The sequence below is a fragment of the Ornithorhynchus anatinus genome, chromosome 3 (assembly GCF_004115215.2).
Source record: "Ornithorhynchus anatinus isolate Pmale09 chromosome 3, mOrnAna1.pri.v4, whole genome shotgun sequence".
Lineage (NCBI taxonomy): Eukaryota > Metazoa > Chordata > Mammalia > Monotremata > Ornithorhynchidae > Ornithorhynchus > Ornithorhynchus anatinus.
Genome location: NC_041730.1, coordinates 11,093,503 through 11,116,128, shown reverse-complemented (window position 1 = coordinate 11,116,128; position 22,626 = coordinate 11,093,503). Strand labels below are relative to the sequence as shown.

At 50.4% G+C, this 22,626-nt stretch overlaps 1 protein-coding gene across 1 annotated transcript; it reads right to left on the bottom strand.

Moving 5' to 3' along the window:
• Positions 1 to 178: 178 nt before the first annotated feature.
• Positions 179 to 17,783, bottom strand: LOC100088947 (vitamin D 25-hydroxylase). Its single transcript, XM_029059225.2, has 5 exons — positions 17,536 to 17,783; positions 14,479 to 14,620; positions 8,854 to 9,486; positions 4,359 to 4,688; positions 179 to 1,041 (listed from the first exon to the last, which is right to left on the bottom strand). The coding sequence occupies exons 1-5, from the start codon at positions 17,773 to 17,775 to the stop codon at positions 866 to 868; spliced, it is 1,521 nt and encodes a 506-aa protein (XP_028915058.1). The 5' UTR covers positions 17,776 to 17,783; the 3' UTR covers positions 179 to 865.
• Positions 17,784 to 22,626: the final 4,843 nt, after the last annotated feature.

Sequence of the window (22,626 nt, the reverse complement as noted above, 5' to 3'; positions counted from 1 at the left end):
TAATAGTCAACAGAACCATCCGCTTGAAGGATAAGGGTCAAACTTGCAGTCAATGGAATTTACTGAATACATACTATGTGCAGAGCGCTGTACTAATCGCTTGCGAGAGTGCGATACAACAGCGTTGGTAGACATGTTCCCTCGCACTGATAGACAAGTGAATAAAGGGCATTTGATCTTTTTGGTGTCTTACACGTTTTTGATTCTGTATATTGTACACACATTTTTAAGCAGCCAGGCTACTTGGGGTTGGTGGAACAGGCCACCTGCTGCTGCTGCTGCTGCTGCTGCTTCTTCAAGCTTTTGATATTATGATCCGTGTGATTTTAGTAGTTTGAGCAACTGAAATCATTGTACAGCACTTTCAATTTATGCAGGTTCCTTAAAGGAAGCTAGGCCTACGAAACCGTGACCATTGTTTCAGGCATTTTGTCAACATCAATATTCATCAGGTCTTCATTTATTCCTATCGAGTCATTCCCTGTAAAGACTCCCTAGTGTTTTAAGAATAGGAGAAAAGATCTCTTCTATATAGGACAACATCAAAGTTGACATGGCTTTTCTCTATTCCGGTATTTGAAAACCCATTCTCTGCCTCCCACGGCCCCGTGCTGCTGTGGCTTTTGCTCAGATCTCAGACACCGCTTTAGGCGGCAGACAGGTCGAGGCAAGACAATTTAAGGTGCGGTTCCCAAACGTTGATTCTCTAAGTCTTTTTCGTGGCATCGGTCAATGGTATTTGTCGAGCGCTTACTGTGCGCAGAGCACTGTGCTAAGCCCTTAGGAGAGTCCACTACGCTAGAGTCGGTGGACACGTTCCGTGCCCACAACGAGCTTTCGGTCTTGTTATCGGAGCCGGCCGCCATCACCGTTTCTCAGCACAGATGAGATAGGGCCGGGGCTGCAAGGTCATGCCTAACTTCGGCTTGAGGGGGGAGACCGGCTCGTTAGGAAAGCGTAAGTGAAATTGTTGAAGTAGGCCGGTGAAAAACAGGAACATCTCCATCCGGGCCAGCTGTTCTCCAAGACAGTGCCTTTTTCCTAGAGAGAAGAGGAAACGATTGAAAATGCTTTCCAGAAGTTGCAGTGGTTCATTCTTGTAGAAAGCGACAGCCTCCTGTCCTGTCCTCAGAGTGTTTCGAGTGTCACGGAGAGAGGTTTCAAGACGTAAGCAGCGAGGCTTAGCGGATAGAGCATGGACCTGGGAGTCAGAAAGATCTAGGTTCTAATACCGGCTCTGCCACGTTTCGACCACGTGACCTTGGGCGAGTCACTTCTCTTTCCTCGGTTACCACGGTGGTAATATGGGGATTAATGCTGTGAGCCCCATGTGGGATATGGACCGTGTCCAACTAGATTAGCTGGTATCTCCCCCAGTGCTTGGTGCAGTGCTTGACACGTAGTAAGTGCTTAACAAATACTATTATTATTATTATTAAATAAGTAATTGAAGGCATAATTCCCAAACCTTGGTCACTCTGAGCTCACGAGGGCCTCTCGGGCAGGAAGCTTGCTGGACCAGGTGTTCTCTGGTGTTCTTGAGGCCGAAGTCTTACGTATCCCCAGAGGTAAAGGGCCCATGACTGCTTCCCCCCGCCAGGAACTGACGTCTAGCAAAGGGCTAGAAGTTTCCAATTGTTCTTTTGATCCCAAGGAAAGATCAAGGCCAGGCCTCAACCTGAACGATTAGGCTTTTGGGGTACAAAAGCAGCACCCACAATCGGACAAAGGAGCCAGGGTTCCTAGGAACACACCTATCCAGAGGATCTCAACGATTCCCCACTAAATGGCCGCGAATTGTTCCCCAGGCAAAACAAGAAATCGGGCCTGTCCGGCGGCCTAAAAGGAGTCCTCCCATCTGGCCCTCCCCGACGCTGCCCCTAGGGCTAGCACCATGGGCCCATGGCCCAACTCGAGAAGCCGTTCAGCTGCGCTCCCTTGGCAAGCGTGGACTTCCAACTGAGGTCCTGGGGGGGTCGAGGGGATGCAGCTGGTTGGGATCAAGTGCCGCTCTGCTGGCCGGAAGGGGAGCCCGATTGCTGGGGGAGGTGAGGGCTTCATCTGGGGCCCGTGGATTTGGCCGGAGCTCCCCTCCCATTCCCCCAGCCAGGAGCCACTGATCTCCTGAGGAGGCCAAGTACAAGCTGCCCCCACCCTGGTTGGCTGTGTGGGAATCGGTGAGGGATGGGAACCCCCTGGGGTTACCTGGACCTTCTCCCCAGCCCGGCGGAGCTCTGGCAGGGCCGGGCTCCACGCTCTGCCCTCTAGATTAGAGAAGGAGCGTGGCTCAGTGGAAAGAGCCCAGACTTGGGAATCAGAGGTCATGGGTTCGAGTCCCGGCTCTGCCACTTGTCAGCTGTGTGACTGTGGGAAGTCACTTCACTTCTCTGTGCCTCAGTTACCTCATCTGTAAAATGGGGATTAACTGCGAGTCTCATGTGGGACAACCTGATTATTCTGTATCTACCCCAGTGCTTAGAACAGTGCTCTGCACATAATAAGCGCTTAACAAATACCAACATTATCATTATTATTAGACTGTAAGCCCAGGGAAGCAGCAAGGGCCTAGTGGATAGACCACAGGCCTGGGAATCAGAAGATCATGGGTTCTAATCCCGGCTCTGCCACTTGTCTGCTGTGTGGCCTTGGGCGAGTCACTTCATTTCTCTGAGCCTCAGTTCCCTCACCTGTAAAATGGGGAGCCCCTTGTGGGACAGGGACTGTGTCCAACCTGATTTCCTTGTTTCCATCCCAGTGCTTAGTACAGTGCCTGGCACACAGTAAAGGCTTAACAAATACCACGATTATTATTATTATTAGCTCACTGTGGGCAGGGACTGTCTCTGTTACATTGTTAAACTGTACTCTCCCAAGTGCTTGGTACAGTGCTCTGCATACAGTAAGCGCTCAATAAATGCAATTGATTGAGTGCTTTATGTGACTTACGCAAGGACAGTCACTGTGGTGATGGCAGAGCCAGACCCAGAACCTCACCACAGCCCTTCAACAATCATGGTGTTTACTAAGCGCTTACTATGTGCCAAGCACTGTGCTAAGGGCTGGGGTAGATACAGGATCATCAGATCATTCACAGTCCCTGTCTCCCAGGGGGTTCACCGTCGATCATTCCCATTTGACAGATGAGGAAACGGGAACAGAGAAGTTAAGTGACTTGCCCAAGGTCACACAGCGGGTAAGTAGCGGAACCGAGACTGGGACCCGGGTCTCTTGATTCTCAGTCCTGTCCTCTTCCCATTTGGCCATGCCGCCTGGAGGAACAGGCCTGTTTCACCAGGCTTTTAGACCCCCTCCCCACCCGCTGAAGACTGAGCTAAATAAGCCCACCATGTGATAAAAAATACAGCAAGCAGCCTCCAGGTCCAGCAAAGCTCCCTGCTGCTACAAATTTTCTAAGCAAACTTTGCATTTTTAATGAGGAAACGGCAGGCAGAGAAACTCTCCAACTTTTTCTCATTACCGCCCCAGAGTTTCTGCCTTCGATAGGTAAAAGCAAGTTAAAATACTTGAAGCAAATCTGTTCCTTGGGAGATGTGATTGGAGAGGGGTCTGGCCCATTTCACCATCAAACGAGCAGCAGTTTCAGAATCTGCCAGTTCTTCCACATCAGCTCAAGCAGGCAACCCTAAATCCAAATGTGCTGCCAGCCTCGCCGTTCCAAACCGACTCACTGTCCTCAGTCTCGTCTATCTCCTCTAGGAAAGCAGCGTGGCAGAGTGGACAGAGCACGGGCCTGGGAGTCAGAAGGTCTTGGGTTCTAATCCCAGCTCTGCCACTTGTCTGCTGTGTGACCTTAGGCAAGTCGCTTCACTTCTCTGGGCCTCAGTTCCCTCATCTGTAAAATGGGGACTGGGACGGGGACTGTGCCCAATCCGATTTACTTGTATCCACCCCAGCACTTAATACTGTGGCTGGTACATAACGCTTGACAGATACCATAATTACATTATTATCTCGCCTCCGACTTCTCACCCACACCCTGCCTCCGGCCTGGAACGCCCTCCCGTTTCATAACTGACAGACATCCCTTCTTGCCCTCTCTAAGTATTACTGAAAGCACATCTTCTTCAAGAGGCCTTCCCTGACTAAGCCCTCGTTTCCTCGTCATCCTGACTTGCTCTCCTTACCACCACCTTCCCACAAGTCCCACAGTACTTGTGTTCATGTCCGTAATTTACTTCCATCAACATCTCTCCCTCTAGATTGTAAGCTCGCTGTGAGCTGAGAAAGTGTCTGTTACATTGTTGAGCCATACTCTCCCACGTGCTTAGTATAGTGTCCTGCGCATAGGAAGCGCTCAATAGAATTGATTGATTGATTGATTGAAAGTGCTCTCTTACCTAGTGAGAAGGGAATCAGCGCTTCGTTCTTGACAAACTGGCCCCTGCTGTCCAGAAATCGCTCGGGGTAAAACACCTCTGGGTTTCGCCAGTACTTTTCATCAAAGTGAACGGAATACAGGTTTGTAATTACCATGGTCCCTTGAGGAATGGAGTAACCACGAATGACTGTATCTTTAGAAGTGGCGTGGAAAATCCCTAGCGGAACTATATTGCAGAACCGCAAGACTTCGTGCAAAACCGCCTCCGTATATGGCATTTGGGGTTTGTCTTCCAAAGTAGGGGCTCTGTCTGGGCCCACCCGTTGATCGATCTCCTTCTGAACTTGGCCTGTGGCAGAAGAAAATGTGGCAGGGATGAAGCAATTCTCAGATGACTGACCTGGGAATAGCATCACTCTGGTCTACTGGGTGGTGAAAAAAGCACTGAAGAATACAATGTGGCCTGGAGGGAAGAGCACAAGCCTGAGCATCAGAGGACCTGGGTTCTAATCCCAGCTCTGCCACTTGCCTGTTAGGTGATCAAGAGCAAGTCACTTCACTTCTCTTGGCCTCCATTTTCTCATCTGTAAAATAGAGGTTCATTCCCAGTTCTCTCTCCAACTTAGCCCGTGAGCTCCACGTAGGACAGGAATGGTGTCCGACCTGATTATCTTGTATCTATGCCGGTGCTTAGAACAGTGCTTAGCCCATAGTAAATGCATAACAAATACCACATATGTTGTCGTTGTTCTTATTATCCCTGCTCCCCTGGTCCTTAGGTGTGAGCCCCCTACCCAGAAGGCCCCGTTGCAGGCACGATTTCCTTCAACATTTGGCGCCACCCTGGTTTTTCCACTGGGACAGGGAGAGGGGAGCTTGAACTTTTATGATGCCAGGACTGGGGAACGAGAGAATGTGGCTGTTGTAATGGTTGTCGGGCTCTTACCAGCCCTGCCAGGGCGGTGAGGAACATGGAACTGTAACCCCTTCCCTGCAGTATCCTCAGAGGAGATCTCCTCCCTCCTCGCAAGTGCCACCCCCTCCACCTGCGCCTCGGACCCCATTCCCTCTCACCTTATTAAAACCATCGCCCCTGCCCTCCTACCTTCCTTAACTTCTATTTTTAACCACTCAATCTCCAAGGGCTCCTTCCCCGCTGCCTTCAAACATGCCCACGTCTCCCCCATCCTAAAAAAACCCGCTCTCGACCCCACTTCCCCCTCCAGTTATCGCCCTATCTCCCTACTACCCTTCCTTTCCAAAATCCTAGAACGAGTCGTCTACGGTCGATGCTTAGAATTCCTTAACTCCCATTCTCTCCTAGACCCCCTCCGATCTGGCTTCCGTCCCCTCCGCTCTACCGAGACTGCTCTCTCTAAGGTCACCCGTGATCTCCTTCTTGCCAGATCCGATGGCTCCTACTCCATTCTGATCCTCCTTGACCTCTCTGCTGCCTTTGACACTGTCGACCATCCCCTCCTCCTCCATATCTTATCTCACCTCGGCTTCACGGACTCCGTCCTCTCCCGGTTCTCCTCTCACCTCTCTGGCCGGTCATTCTCGGTCTCCTTCGCCGGAGCCTCTTCCCCCTCCCATCCTTTAACTGTTGGAGTTCCTCAAGGGTCAGTTCTCGGCCCTCTTCTGTTCTCCATTTACACTCACTCCCTCGGCGAACTCATTCGCTCTCACGGCTTTGACTACCATCTCTACGCAGATGACACGCAGATCTACATCTCCGCCCCATCCTCTCCCCCTCCCTTCGGGCTCGCATCTCCTCCCGCCTCCGGGACGTCTCCACCCGGATGTCGGCCACCTAAAACTCAACATGAGCGAGACTGAGCTCCTCATCTTCCCTCCCGAACCCGGTCCTCTCCCAGACTTCTCTATCACCGTGGATGGCACGACCGTCCTTCCCGTCTCTCGGGCCCGCGATCTCGCTGTCATCCTTGACTCGTCTCTCTCGTTCACCCCACACATCCTATCCGTTACCGAGACCTGCCGGTTTCACCTCTACAATATCGCCAAGATCCGCCCTGTCCTCCCCACCCAGACGGCTACCTTACCGCTACGGGCTCTCGTTATATCCCGGCTAGACTACCGTGTCGGCCTTCTCTCTGACCTCCCTTCCTCCTCTCTCGCCCCGCTCCGGTCTATTCTTCACTCCGCTGCCCGGCTCATCTTCCCGCAGAAACGATCTGGGCATGTCACTCCCCTTCTTAAACAACTCCAGTGGTTGCCTATCGACCTCCGCTCCAAACAAAAACTCCTCACTCTAGGCTTCGAGGCTCTCCATCACCTCGCCCCTTCCTACCTCTCCTCCCTTCCCTCTTTCTACCGCCCACCCCGCACGCTCCGCTCCTCCGCCGCCCACCTCCTCGCCGTCCCTCGGTCTCGCTCATCCCGCCGTCGACCCCCGGGCCGCGTCCTCCCGCGGTCCCGGAACGCCCTCCCTCCTCACCTCCGCCAAACTGATTCTCTTCCCTCTTCAAAACCCTACTTAAAGCTCACCTCCTCCGAGAGGCCTTCCCAGACTGAGCTCCCTTCTCCCTCTACTCCCTCTACCGCCCCCCCTTCACCTCTCCGCAGCTAAACCCTCTTTTCCCCCTTTCCCTCTGCTCCTCCACCTCTCCCTTCCCCTCCTCACAGCACTGTACTCGTCCGCTCAACTGTATATATTTCCGTTACCCTATTTATTTTGTTAATGAATTGTACATCGCCTCGATTCTATTTAGTTACCATTGTTTTTACGAGATGTTCTTCCCCTCGACTCTATTTATTGCCATTGTTCTCGTCTGTCCATCTCCCCCGATTAGACCGTAAGCCCGTCAAACGGCAGGGACTGTCTCTGTTGCCGACCTGTTCATCCCAAGCGCTTAGTACAGTGCTCTGCACATAGTAAGTGCTCAATAAATACTATTGAATGAATGAATGAATGAATGAATAACTCCTATGGTATTTATTCATGAATTTGTCTTTTTTAAATTTATTATCATTTCATGGTATCTGTTAAGCTCTTATTATGTATCAGGCACTGTACTAAGCACTGGGTAGATACAAGCTAATCAGGATGGACACAGTCCATGACCCACATGGGGCTAATAGTCTTAATCCTCATTTTACAGATAAGGGAACTGAGGCGTAGAGAAGTGAAGCGACTTGCCCAGGGTCACACAGCAGATGAGTGGCAGAGCTGGGATCAGAACCCAGGTCCTGCTGACTCCCAGGCCCGGGCGCTATCCATTAGACCACACTGTTCTTCGGAACTGTATGTTGCTTTCCTCTTGTGTTTTGCCTTCCTTGTGTAACTGTTGCTCGCCTTAATGCATCTAACTCTGGGTGAGACACATGAAAAGACCGAATGACAGAAGGCTAGGGAAGCAACTGCGGCAGAGAGAGATGAAATTGGGAAACCAAAAGCGAGGAGGGAAAAGGAAGCATTTTCAAGGTTCATTTGTTGATTCAATCATACTTATTGAGTGCTTACTGTGTGCAGAGCACAGGACTAAGCGCTTGGAAACCACAATTCGGCAACAGAGACGATCCCTACCTCAGGCAGGGTTGTATCCCAACTGAAAAGTGGGAGGCAATTCCTGAGGACAGACCTGCATGGCACACTGTTCATCAAGAAGGGAGTCATTCTCTTTGAACAAAAGTTTCTTATGAAAAAAGAGTCAAGGTGGCAAAAGAGCAGTGTGGCTTAGTGGATGGACCAAGGGTCGGGGAGTCGGAAGGACCTGGGTTCCAAACCTGACTCGGCTACTCTTGTCTGCTGTGAGACCTAGGGCAAATCACTCAACTTCTCTGTGCCTCAGTTCCCTCATCTGTAAAATGGGGATTAAGACTGTAAGCCCCATGTGGGACAGGGACTGCATCCAACCTGATTAGCTTGAATTTACTCCGGGACAGTGCTTGGCACACAGTGAGATCTTAATAAATACCATCAATTACAAAAAGAGAGAAAACGAGGCCAGGCACTACAAACAAAGTACATCACCACAAGTGACAACGTTTTTGTGTGTCCAATATGGCCAGGGCTGTCGTGCCCCTCTGCCTTTACTAGCCACACACATCCCCATGGGGAAATTTCAAGGTGCATATATCATCTTCCAATATGAAAGACAAAGATATAAATATATACACCGTCAACCTCCCAGAATCACATTATTTTTAGCTTGTGAGCCCCTCAAGGGTAAGGGATTTAGCCTATCTTTAATATGCGTACTTTCCCAGCTCATAGTACAGTGTTTGGCACATAGTAAAAGCTTAATAAATATTATTTCAACTCTCTGAAGCTCAAGTAAACCCTTCCACCCACTCAACCAAATGCTTCCGGAAAAGCCATACCTCATCTGTAAAATAGGGATGAAGACTGTGAGCCCCTTGTGGGAAATGGACTGTGTCCAACCTGATTACTTTGTATCCAACTTAATGCTTAGAACAGTTCCAAACACAGAGTAAGCGCTCGACAGATACCATGAAAAAACAACAAAAAGAACCGGCATTGAAAGGCTCACCTTGAATGTTGGGGTAAAGCGCCATGAGAAGAACAGCCCATCTCAGGACGTTAGTGGTGGTTTCCGTCCCTGCTATAATGAGTTCGCCCAAGGCGAAAATCAGGTTTTCCCTGGACAAAGTGGAGTCGGGATCCTTTCCCTCTCGATCCATCTCGTCCAGGTAGGCGTCGATGAAATGCTTAGGCGACCGGGGCCACCTGTTGCCCGAGACCCTCTCGATAATCCCCGAGAGGAAGTCATAGACCCTGGCGGCGTTCTCAAATAGCCGCTGGTGCTTCCCGAAGGGCAGCAGGCCCATGGCCGGGAAGGCGTTGTAGAGGAAAGCCGTGGGGCTGGCCGCCAGCTCCACGTTCTCGCTGAACATCTCCATCATGCGCCGGAACCCCGCGTCCTCGTACGAGAAACGGCCTCCGAAGAGGATCACGTTCGACACGTTGGAGACGGCGCCGGTGACCAGCTGCTTGGGATCGAAAGGGGTGCCTTTGTAAGTGGCCACCGCCGAGAGGAAGTACTTGACTTCCGTGGCCATCTTGGTTTGGAAGGATTTCTGCCCCCATCCGAAAGAGCGGAAGCTGTTCACGGCTAGTCTGCGATGTTCTGTCCATCCGAGTCCGTATCTGGAGTTGAGTAAGCCTCAGAGGAAGGTTTTTGCAAGAAATTTTAACCCATTATTACTTGCAAATAATCTTCCTGAACCATCTGGACACCTGGACTCCTGGAAACCTCCTCCCATTCAAGACTGCAAGCTCGTTGTGGGCACGGAGCATGTCTACCAACTCTGTTGTATTGTACTCTCCCAAGCGCTTAGTACAATGTTCTGCACAAAGTAAGCACTTGATACTTGACATTTATTGATTGACATTGCTATGTGACCTTGGGCAAGTCACTTTACTTCTCTGTGCCTCAGTTACCTCATCTGTACAATGGGGATTGAGACTGTGAGCCCCGTGTGGGACAGGGACTCTGTCCAACCCAAATAGCTTGTATCTACTCTAGTACTTAGTACAGTGACTGGCACGTAGTAAGTGCTTAACAAATACCATAATTATCAATTATTATTATTAAAGGCAACTATATATGGACAGTCCCCCCCCATGGCTTGTCATGTGTGTGACACAATGAGGACAATAAAAATGATAATAGTGGTATTTGTTAAGTGCTTACTCTGTGCCAGGCACTGTAGTAATTAGACTGTAAGCCCGTCGATTAGACTGTAAGTCCATCAATGGGCAGAGACTGTCTCTATTTGTTGCCGATTTGTACATTCCAAGTGCTTAGTACAGTGCTCTGCACATAGTAAGCGCTCAATAAATACTATTGAATGGACAAGCAAATTGGGTTGGCCATAGTCCTTGTTCCACGTGGGACTCACACACTCAATCCCCATTTTACAGTTGAGGTAACTGAGGCTCAGAGAACTTGAGTGACTTGCCTCAGGTCACTCAGCAGACATGGCGGAGCAGGGATTAGAACCCAGGCCTGACTTCCAGGCCTGTACTGTATCCACTAGGCCGTGACTTGCCTCACGATATCGCCAAGCCGGACCCCAAAGGGACGAGTAAATGGCTTGATTTTAGGTCCGACTTAAAATCTTACGTAGCAGCAGAACTGAATTAGCACTGCCCAGGAATGTGAATACCGGCCTTCTGAACGCCAGTGGGTGACCGCTACTGAAAGACCAAGGAGGAGGATGGAGAATCACATTTAGAACCACTATCAGATCAAGAATTTCAAGACAACTACAATAAAAGCCACCCCCTCCTCCGCCTCTCCCTTCTACATAAGGCAAATAGATGCCAGTCCACAGTCTGAAAGCCCAACACCTCACCCTTCAACTAACTTAAGCTCAGGCTTGATTAATGGATCGCCACTGTTTTGTCCTGAGGCATTCATGCCTTGAAGAAGGCAGGAGGGAAAGAATGGTTGGAAATCTCAGTTTCCTCACTGTGGACACCAGAGGCCTAGGGATCCTGGGAGTGAACTCTTTTTTTTTTATGGTATCTGTTAAGAACTTACTATGTTCCACGCAGTGTTTTAAGCACTGTGGTAGATACAAGGAAATCAGGTTGGATGCAGTTCCTGACTCACATGGAGCTCAGAGTCTTAATCCCCATTTTACAGATGAGGTAACTGAGGCACAGACAAGTGAAGTGACTTGCCCAAGGTCTCACAGCAGACAAGTGGCAGAGTCAGGAATAGAACCCAGGTCCTTCTGGCTCCCAGGCTTGTGCGCTATCCACTAGACCACACTGTTTCCTAGGTTCTGGGGAACTTGGAACAACAATCTATAGAGCTTTCAAAATCTACCTCTATTCTGATTATTTTGTTCCGGCTACCATGGCAATGGACAGCTCAATAGTCTAAGATTGGTCTTGGTCATTTCACCTTGATGAGGAAAGGTTCACCTTTTCATGACTCCAGCTAAATAATATCTGATTCAAACAAAAAAAGCTCTGTTAGTTCCTGGCACCAGATGAAGAAAGTATAACAGCAAAATTCATTTCATACTAGCAGAATGACTGTGTGAGCACAGATGCAGCATGGCCTAGTGGATAAATAATAATGTTGGTATCTGTTAAGTGCTTACTATGTGCAGAGCACTGTTCTAAGCACTGGGGTAAATACAGGGTAATCAGATTGTCCCACGTGAGGCTCACCTGAGAGTCAGAAGGACCTGGATTCAAATCCCCGCTCTACTACTTGCCTGTCGTATGACCTTGGGCTAGTCACTTCACTTCTCCGGGCCTCAGTTACCCCATCTGTAAAACGGGGATTAAGACTGCGTCCCACTTAACTTGTAATAATGATAATGATGGTATTTGTTAAGCACTTACTATGTGCCAAGCACTGTTCTAAGTGCTGGGGTAGATACAAGGTCATCAGTTTGTCCCACATGGGGCTCACAGTAAATCCCCATTTTCCAGATGAGGTCACTGAGGCAGAGAAGCAATTTGCCCGAGGTCTCACAGCAGACAAATGACGGAGTCAGGATTAGAACTCATGTCCTCTGACTCTCAAGCCCGTACTCTTCCCACTTAAGCCTCGATAGCCCGGCTCTTAGTACAGTGCCCGGCACACAGGAAGTGCTTAACCGAAACCATAAACCAACGACAACTCCGATGCTCCTGCACCTGCTCCTGCCCCCTCACAGAAGTGCTTTTTCCTTCATTCATTCAATATTATTTACTGAGCGCTTACCACGTGCAGAGCACTGTACTGAGCGCTTGGAAAGTACAATTCCGCATCATGGGCTTGGACACCCCACCCCGGGAAAGTGGGCAATCAGCAATAGTATTGGTGACTGCCTCCCCAATCCTCCAGCTGCACAATAAACAGACACATTCCCTGACTTTTATGCACTTGGTTCTGTGATCTTTGGACGCTTGATCTCTGCCCCCACTCCCAACTGCGCAGCACTTATGTACATAGCTTTAAACTATGTAGTATAAATCATTTCTTTATTAATATTGTCTGCCTCTCCATTTGGAATAAAAACTCATTTTGGGCAGGGAAAGTACTAATTCTGTTGTATTGTTCTCCCCCAAGTGTTTAGTACAGTGCTCTGCACATAGTAAGCACTCAATAAATACCATTGATTGATTGATGGATTGATTAGGGGAAGTAAGAAATTGTCCCTTAGGAAACTACCTTTCGTTGAAGCCAAGGGACTTGCATCCCTCAGATGCTCTGGGGATAGGGATCTTTAAGAGAGGAGAGGCAGCGTGGCTTAGTGGATGAAGCACGGGTCTAGGAGTCAGAAGGACCTGAGTTCTAATCCTGCTTCTGCCATTTGCCTGCTGTGTGACTTTGGGCCAGTCACTTCTCTGTGCCTCAGTTCCCTCATCTGTAAAATGGGGACTAAGATTGTGAGCCTTATGTGAGACAGGGACTGTGTCCAACATAATTAACTTGTATCTATTCCAGTACTCAGTACAGTGCCTGGCACATAGTAAGCACTTAACAATACCAAAATTGTTATTATTACTATTTGTAAATACCATAATAATAACAATGGCATTTGTTAAGTGCTTACTATGTGCACAGCACTGTTCTAAGCACTGGGGGGTGATACAAAGTCATCAGGTTGTCCCACATGGGATTCACAGTTTTAACCCCCATTTTACAGATGAGGTAACTGAGGCACAGAGAAGTTCGGTGACTTGCTCAAAGTCACCCAGCTGACAAGCGACAGAGCTGGGGTTAGAACCCGCGACCTCTGACTCCCAAGCCCGGGCTCTTTCCACTGAGCCATGCTGCTTCCCTCCTAATGTAATGTTGGTATTTGTTAAGCGCTTCCTATGTGCTGAGCACTGTTCTAAGCTCTGGGGTGGATACAGGGTAATCAGGTGGTCCCACTTGAGGCTCACAGTCTTCATCCCCATTTTACAGATGAGGTAACTGAGGCACAGAGAAGTGAAGTGACTTGCCCACAGTCACACAGCTAAGTGGCAGAGGTGGGATTCGAACCCATGATCTCTGACTCCCAAGCCTGGGCTCTTTCCACTGAGCCACGCTGACTGGCATAAAAAAACAGTGGGTGAGATCTCTTGTTCTCTTCTTTCTTGCAGCCTCTGGACCCTTGGGGAAGACCTTTTTATTCATTCATTCATTCAATAGTATTTATCGAGCGCTTACTATGTGCAGAGCACTGTCCTAAGTGCTTGGAATGTACAAATCGGTAACCGATAGAGACAGTCCCTGCCCTCTGACGGGCTTACAGTCTTTCATGTGTTGGGAGCCCCTCTACTTTGGAACCTTGTTGGCCTACCAGTCCTTGCTTCTTTTTGCCAAGGAAACTTTTGCCCTAGGTCATGCAGCGGGGAAGAACCAGGATTAAAACCTAGGTCCTCTGACTCCCAAGTCCATGCTCTTTCTTTTAGCCCATTCATTCATTCATTCAATAGTATTTATTGAGCGCTTACTATGTGCAGAGCCCACAGTGCTCCCAGATTTCCACTTCTCCCTTTGTCTTCCCCCCATTCTACCACCTTGCCACTAAATTCCCATGCATGTTCAAGTTCTGATTCCTCCAGATCCTACCCCAATAAGTACAACCAATCGGCTATCTACCTCTGCAGGTCCTGGCTCCTCACAGTGAGATGGTGGGGAGGGGGTCCCGGCGAGCCATTTTTCAAGCTTGCAATGAAACCCCCAGCAAATGCCTCCAACACTGCAGTTGGAGGTCCCCAAACTCACAGCCGCCCAGGTAAGGGCAGCAGCATGGCCCAGTGGAGAGAGTCCAGACCGGGAGTCAGAAGGGCCTGGGTTCCAATCCCGGCTCTACTAGTCGCTTGCTGTGTGATCTTGGGCAGGGCACTTCACTTCTCTCTGCCTCAGTTTCCTCAACTGTCAAATGGAGATACTTGTTCTCTCTCCCACTTAGCCTGTGAGTCCCATGCAGGACAGGGACTGTGTCTAACCTAATGACTTGTACCTACCCCAGGGCTCAGAACAGTGTTGGACACATAGTAAGTGCTAAACACACACACACACATGGGCTTGCGGGTCTCTCATTTCTGCACAAAACCTTCAGTGCCTTGCCAGACAATGCAGGAGCCCTAAAGACACCCTTCGCTGGCCCAAATGATCCCCATCAACTGTCTCCACTGTTGTCCTTCGACCTACCTCCCATTCCGGTCAGTTTCTTGAAGAGGGGAAGAGCAGGCCTGTCCGCGAAAGCCTCGCTCTGTTGAACCAGACACTCTTTCATTACGTCGTAGCCGTTGAGAACCACCGCCAAGATCCCCCCGAGGTCTAGGCTGAAGATCTTAGGGAAAGAAAGAAAGAAAATGACGGGAAAAGCCGCTCATACGGTCACAAGTTGCTGGGGAAAAGATGGTGAGAATCTAAATGGGGGAAACCAGGTTCTCTCAGGGCTTGAGATACTTCTGGCTGAAAATAGGGCCCCTTTGGTGGCTGCAATAGTTTTCCTTTCAGGCCGGGGTAGCGGGGAGCAATTTAGTACATGGGATCAGAGTTTCTAAAACTTCTTCTGTAGCCCTGCAGCTGTGGTCCACTAGATCGTACTCCTTCCCAGGGTCTGAGGAACTTGGAACAGAAGTCTACAGAGCTACGACTGAATGAATGAGAGGTCGTAATTTGCTTTATCTTTCGTCTCCTCTATACCGTAGACTCCTTTTGGACTGCGATCTTGTCTACTAACTCTACTGTATTACACTCTCCTAGGTGCCTAGTACAGCGCCCTGCACATAGTAAGTACTCAGTAAACAGAAAAACAGCACGACCTAGGGATTAGACCATGGGCCTGGGAGTCAGAAGGACCTAATAATAAAAATAATAATGGTATGTGTTAAGTGCCAGGCACTGTACTAAGCGCTGGAGTGGATACCAGCAAATCAAGTTGGACACAGTCCCTATCCCACGTGGGGCTCAGAGTCTCAATCCCCCCTTTACAGATGAGGTAACTGCAGCACAGAGAAGTGAAGTGACTTGCCCAAGGTCACCCAGTAGACAAGTGGCAGAGCCGGGATTAGAACTCATGACCTTCTGACTCCCAGGCCTGTGCCATGCTGCTTCCTGGATTCTAATCCCGCCTTGCCACTTGTCTGTGGCGAAGGAGGGGGGGTGTGTGTGTGACAAAATTAATTTCTGGCATGGCTCCTGGCAGGGAAGCAGTGTGGCTTAGTGGAAAGAGCACGGGCTTGGGAGTCAGAAGATGTCTGCCACTTGTCAGCTGTGTGACTGTGGGCAAGCCGCTTCACTTCTCCGGGCCTCAGTTACCTCATCTGGAAAATGGGGATTAAGACGCTGAGCCCCACGTGGGACAGGGACTGTCCCACCTTGTATCTTGGCCGGGTTGTCAGAGGTCATGGGTTCAAATCCTAGCTCCACCGCTTGTCAGCTGAGTGACTTTGGGCAAGTCACTTGACTTCTCGGGGCCTCAGTTCCCTCATCTGTAAAATGGAGATGAAGACTGTGAGCCCCTCCTGGGACAACCTGATCACCTTGTAGCCTCTCCAGCGCTCAGGAAAGTGCTTGGCACATAATAAGCGCTTAACAAATGCCATCATTATTATCATGATTATCTACCAAGGACTTAGCACAGCGCCTGGCACGTAGTAAGCGCTCCACCAATAGCATGAAAAAAAAAGGTGCGAGGCCGGCGGCGTCTTTTCCCCCCAGGCCGAGGGGCGCGAGGAGAGGGCGCCCCCCCGTGGACGCTCTCGCCCCAGGCACCCCCCCCCCAACGGGGACTGGGGCCGTGGGAAAACCCGGCCTGGATCACCCTCGGACAGGAGTATGTGGGAGGGAGGCTTGTGTCAAAAGTAATTCCCGGCACGGATCTCAGCATGGAAGCAGCATAGCTTTAATAACAATAATAAATAAAAATAAAAATTGTGGTATTTGTTAAGCGCTTACTATGTGCGAAGCACTGTTCTAAGCGCTGGGGGATACAAGGTGATCAGGTTGTCCCACCTGGGGCTCACAGTTTTTTAATCCCCATTTGACAGATGAGGTAACTGAGGCGCAGAGAAGTTAAGTGACTTGCCCAAGGTCACACAGCTGACTAGCGGAGGAGCCGGGATTAGAACCCGGGACCTCTGACTCCCAAGCCCGCGCTCTTTCCACTGAGCCACGCTGCTTAATGCTGGTATATTGTTAAGCGTTTACTATGTGCAGAGCACTATTCTAAGCGCTGGGGTAGATAGTTCGACTCCCGGCTCTGCCACTTGTCAGCTGTGTGATTTTGGGCAAGTCACGTCACTTCTCTGTGCCTCAGTTACCTCATCTGTAAAATGGGGATTAACTCTGAGCCTCACGTGGGGCACCCTCATTACTCTGTATCTACCCCTGCGCTTAGAACAGTGCTCTGCACATAGTAAGCGCTTAACAAATACCAACATTATTATTATTATTATTACAGGGTAATCAGGTTGTCCCACGTGAGGCTCACAGTTTTAATCACCATTTTACAGGTGAGGGAACTGAGGCACCGAGAAGTGAGGAGACTTGCCCAAAGTCACACAGCTGACAAGTGACAGATTCAGGATTCGAACCCATGATACCTGACCGCCAAGCCCGTGCTCTTTCCACTGAGCCACGCTGCTTCTCTAACGCAAAGCGCCCGGGTTTGGGAGTCGGAGGAGGTGGGTTCTAATCCCCACTCTGCCACGTGTCTGCTGGGTGACCTTGGGAAAGCCACGTCACTTCTCATCTGGAAAATGGGGATGAAGACTGTGACCACCACCCCCCCCCCCCGCCCCACCACACGTGGGACAACCTGGTAACCTTGCATCGTACCCCGGCGTTTAGAATAATAATAATAATAATGTTGGTATTTGTTAAGCGCTTACTATGTGCCAAGCACTGTTCTAAGCGCTGGGGGAGATACAGGGCAATCAGGTTGTCCCACGTGAGGCTCACAGTCTTAATCTCCATTTTACAGATGAGGTAACTGAGGCCAAGTGAAGTGACTTGCCCACGGTCACACAGCTATCAAGTGGCAGGGCGGGGATTTGAACGCGTGACCTCCGCCTCCCAAGCCCGTGCTCTTTCCACCAAGCCACGCTGCCGTTACCTTATCGTTATCGATTCGACTGCGAGCCCGTCGTTGGGCAGGGATGGCTTCTAGCCGTTGCCGAACTGTACATTCCAAGCGCTTAGTACAGTGCTCTGCCCCTAGTAAGCGCTCGATGGATGCTATTGACAGACTACTGTTACCTGGCCGTAGAGCCGGCTCTGCTTCTCCAGGTAGACGTGGGGCAGGTGGGCGGAGGCGGCCAGGGACGGGATGCTGCCGAGGATCGGGAGCCCCCGCGGGCCCGGGGGGAAGGCCGGAGGCCTCCTCGGCCTCAGCGGCCGGAGGAGGCCCAGCAGCGGGAGGAGGCCCAGCAGCGAGAGGAGGCCCAGAGACCGGAGGGCCGGGACGCCGGCCTCCCCCTCCGAGGACGCCCCCTCCATCGCCCTGCCCAGAGCACCGCCCCCTGAGCAAGGACTGGCTCCCACCGAATCGCCTCTGGCCCACGTCCTCCCTCTGGAACGCCCTCCCTCCTCACCTCCGCCAAACTAACTCTCTTCCCCTCTTCAAAGCCCTCCTGAGAGCTCACCTCCTCCGCGAGGCCTTCCCACACCGAGCTTCCCTTTTCTCTCCGCTCCCTCCCCCTTCCCCTGCTCCTCCCCCTCTCCTTTCCACTGTGCTCATTTCTATATAATAATGTTGGTATTTGTTAAGCGCTTACTATGTGCACAGCACTGTTGGAAGCGCTGGGGGAGATACAAGGTAATCAGATTGTCCCACGTGAGGCTCACAATCTTAATCCCCATTTTACAGATGAGGGAACAGAGGCCCAGAGAAGTGAAGTGACTCGCCCACAGTCACACAGCTGACAAGTGGCAGAGCCGGGATTCGAACCCATGACCTTTGACTCCCAAGCCTGAGCCCTTTCCACTGAGCCACGCTGCTTCTGTAAAATAATGGTGGTATTTGTTAAGTGCTTACTATGTGCAAATCACTGTTCTAAGCGCTGGGGGGATACAAGGTTATCAGGTTGTCCCACAGGGGGAATCACAGTTTTAATCCCCTTTTTACAGATGAGGATGAGGTAACTGAGGCACAGAGAAGTTAAGTGACTTGCCCAAAGTCACACAGCTGATAAATGATGGAGCCGGGATTAGAACCCATGACCTCTGACTCCCAAGCCCGGGCTCTTTACACTGAGCACGCTACTTCTCTCTATTTATTATCCTATTTATTTGTCAGTGAGGTGTCCATCCCCTTGATTCTATTGATCGTGATGATGTCGTCTTGTTTTGGTCCGTCTGTCTCCCCCAGTTAGACTGTGAGCCCGTCACTGGGCAGGGATCGTCTCTCTCTGTTGCCGAACTGTACATTAATAATAATAATACTGTTGGTATTTAAGCGCTTACTATGATCAGGGCACTGTATCTACTAAGGGTAGATAAAGGGTAATCGGGTTGTTCCACGGGAGGCTCACAGTCTTCATCCCCATTTTACAGATGAGGTAACTGAGGCACAGAGAAGTGAAGTGACTTGCCCACAGTCACATAGCTGACAAATGGCAGAGCTGGGATTGGAACCGATGACCTCTGACTCCCAAGCCCGGGCTCTTTCCACTGAGTCACGCTGTTCCAAGCGCTTAGTACAGTGCTCTGCACATAATACGTGCTCAATAAATACCATTGAATGAATGAATGAATGAATCACCTTGCATCCACCCCAGTGCTTAGCACAGTGCCTGGCACGTGGTAAGCGCTCCGCGGAGAGCATTAAAAAAAAAAGGTGCGAGGCCACCGGCGACCTTTCCCTCCCCAGCCGAGGGGGGCGAGGAGAGGGTGCCCAGCGCACCCACTGGGGACTGGGGATGTGGAAAACCTCGCGGGGCCGTTGGGAGGTGAGTCTTCATTCATTCAATAGTATGTATTGAGCGCTTACTATGTGCAGAGCACCGTACTAAGCGCTCGGAATGTACAACAGATAGAGACAATCCCTGCCCAATGACGGGCTCACAGTCTAATCGGGGGAGACAGACGGACAAAAACAAGACAATATAGTCACGATAAATAGAATTAAGGGGATGGACACCTCATTAACAAAATAAATAGGGGAATAAAAATACATACAAATGAGCACAGTGCTGAGTGGAGGGGAAGGGAGAGGGGGAGGGGCAGGGGGGAAGGGGGTAAAGGGGGCTTAGCTGAGGGCAGGTGAGGGAGGTAGGGGGAGGCAGCGGAGGGAAAAGGGGAAGCTCAGTCTGGGAAGGCCTCTTGGAGAAAGTGAGCTCTTGGTCAGGCTTTGAAGAGGGGAAGAGAGTTTGGTGGAGGTGAGGAGGGAGGGCATTCCAAGACAGCGGAAGGACGTGGGCCAGAGGTCGACGGCGGGATAGGCGTAAAAGGGGGACGGTGAGGAGGTGAGCGGCAGAGGAGCGGAGCGTGCGGGGTGGGCAGTAGAAAGAGAGAGGTAGGAGGGGGCCAGGTGGTGGAGACCCTTGAAGCCCAGAGTGATACGTTTTTCTTTCGTGCGGAGGTTGATAGGCAACCACTGGAAGTTTTTAAGGAGGGGAGTGACATGACCAGAGCGTTTCTGCAGGAAGATGAGCTGGGCAGTGGAATGAAGAATAGACTGGAGTGGGAAAGACAGGAGGAAGGGAGATCAGAGAGAAGGCTGACACAATAATCCAGCCGGGATATTATGAGAGCTTGTACCAGTACGATAGCAGTTTGGATGGAGAGGAAAGGGCGGATCTTGGCAATATATTCCATCTTCATAGGCCTCGCACTTGGGATTTGCAGTCTTAATCTTAATCCCCATTTGACAGTTGAGGTAACTGAGGCACCGAGAAGTTAAAAGTGACTTGCCCAAAGTCACACAGTTGATAGGTGGCAGAGCCGGAATTAGAACCTGTGACCTCTGACTCCTAAGCCCGTGCTCTTTCCACAGAGCCACACTGCTTCTCATAATAATGTTGGTATTTGTTAAGTGCTTACTATGTGCCAAGCACTGTTCTAAGCACTGGGGGAGATACAAGGTCATCAGGTTGTCCCACGTGGGGCTCACAGGGAGAGCCACCCTCAGCCTGAAAACGGGGGCCAGCTCACTCCAACCCTTTTCTTCTTGCTGACTTTTCCCAATACCTTGTCCATCCCCCTCCTAAGCAATCACCAGCTCTAATCCTGAGCATTTCAGAGCAAAGTAGAGACAACGCTGTTGGGGAAGTAAAAGCACCATGTTGAATTCTTGTGCATAAATCGAAAGTCTAGAGTAGGGTCACACTGTTCTAAGCACTGGGGGAGATACAAGGTCATCAGGTGGTCCCACGCGGGGCTCACACTCTTCATCTCCATTTTATAGATGAGGTCACTGAAGCACAGAGTAGTGAAGCAACTTGCCTAAGGTCACACAACAGACAAGTGGTGGAGCCAGGAGGGACGTGGCCAAGGTCACACAGCAAAGTGGTGGAGTTGGGATTGGAATCCAGGTCCTTCTGACTCCCAGGCCCATGCTTTTCCCACTGAGCCACGCTGCTTCTGCCGCCTTTCGCCCTCTTTGTCCCCATTAGTCAATCGATGGTATTTACTGAGCGTTTACTATGTGCATAGCACTGTACTAAGTGCTTGGGAGAATACAACAGAGTCGGTAGACCCGTTCTCTGACCGCAAAAGTCGGCTGCGTTTCCACTCTCAACCTTCACAGGGTGGCTCCTGGATGTAGGTTTCCCCCTACCTGGCCTCAGACCTCCCCTCACCTTTCCAGTGATTCCATTAAGTCCTCATTTCCTCTCCTCCCACTCCCTTCTGCGTCTCTCTTATTTGCTTCCTTTATTCACACTTCCCTCCTCCCACCCCCATAGCACTTATGTATATATCCATAATTTATTTATTTCTCTTAATGTCTGTCTCCCCTTCTAGACTCCAAGCTCGTTGCGGGCAATACCGACTCAGCTGTATTGTTTTATCATGCTCTCCTGAGAGCTTAGTGGACTGCACACAGTACGGGCTCAATAAATACAATCGACTGATTGACTAATAAGACATATCCTTGCCTATAAGGAGTGCATACCTTATACCGTAATTCTCCCACCTATCTTGTTTTTTCTGCTGGACCTGTGGCAGAGAGACTGGTGGAGCAACAGGCAAAGGGTGGCACGCTTTATCTCACCGGGAACTGCAAGCATGCCCAAGTCTTCAGAAACCATTCCATTGTGAAGGCACCCACTTTGAGCAGACAAGGAGGATTCTTATTTGGAGGGCTTGAAACTTCAGTGTTGCGAAAGACAACCCAGGCCCAGGAGGGTTATTGAAATTCAGAAGTCAAGAGAAATGGAAAAAATCAAATCAAAACTTTATGATGGAAAAGGTGGGGGGTAATTTCAGTAATGAGGACAAAGGAACTGAGGAACAATCATCTTTAAAAAGATCCATCCTTAAAGGTTCAGATGGGAAAACATGCCTAAATTGAACATTATTTCCCCAGATTGCCAGGCATAAGTGAAAGGACCAACATCTCATTTTGAGGGTGGGGCTGTGGTGTTTAGTGGGGGTTGTGGTTCTGGGGAGGGCATGACTTCAAAGGGATGGAGTCCTATTGCCCCTTCATTCATTCATTCATTCATTCATTCATCCATCGTATTTATTGAGCACTTACTGTGGGCAGAGCACTGTACTAAACTCTTGGCAGAGTACAATATAACAAAAGATACAGTCCTTGCCCACAACAAGCTTACAGTCCAGAGGGGGAGATGCAGAGAACTCCAGCTAGGAAGCAGGAGAGACGGCATGAACAACCCTCAGCCCACTCTAGGGCTCAGGGCCCCAGAGGCCCCGGGTCAACAAAAAGCCTTAGGCTGGTCCTGGAATGAGAGCCTGTAGGTAATTCAAAGACCCCCCCACCCAGGTGTAAGAGCCCAGCAGGGCTAGAGGAGCTGGGCCCTACCCCCCCCAGGCCAGAAGCAAGAGGACCTTTCTTCGAGAGAGGTGAGCTAGGGGAGGGGGACCCCGGCTCACTCTTGAGGCTACTGTGGGGCTGGGAGGGGGAAGCCAGAGCTTGTCAGCTTAAGGGAGAGCTCTAAAGGTGAAGATGCCATCTTGGCAGCTCCAACTCCAGCCAGCTTCCATCCTGCTCTGGGGGTAGACTGGCTAGGCTGCTCACCCTGACGTGGAAACTGAGGCCAAGGACCAAATTCGGGGGTGGGGAGGGGGGAAAATGCCCCCTAATGAACTCCCCTGCCCCAACCCAAATCTGTTTATCAAGTAAAAAAAAAAGATTTAGAAAAAGACCTCACAGAGGCTAGGCAC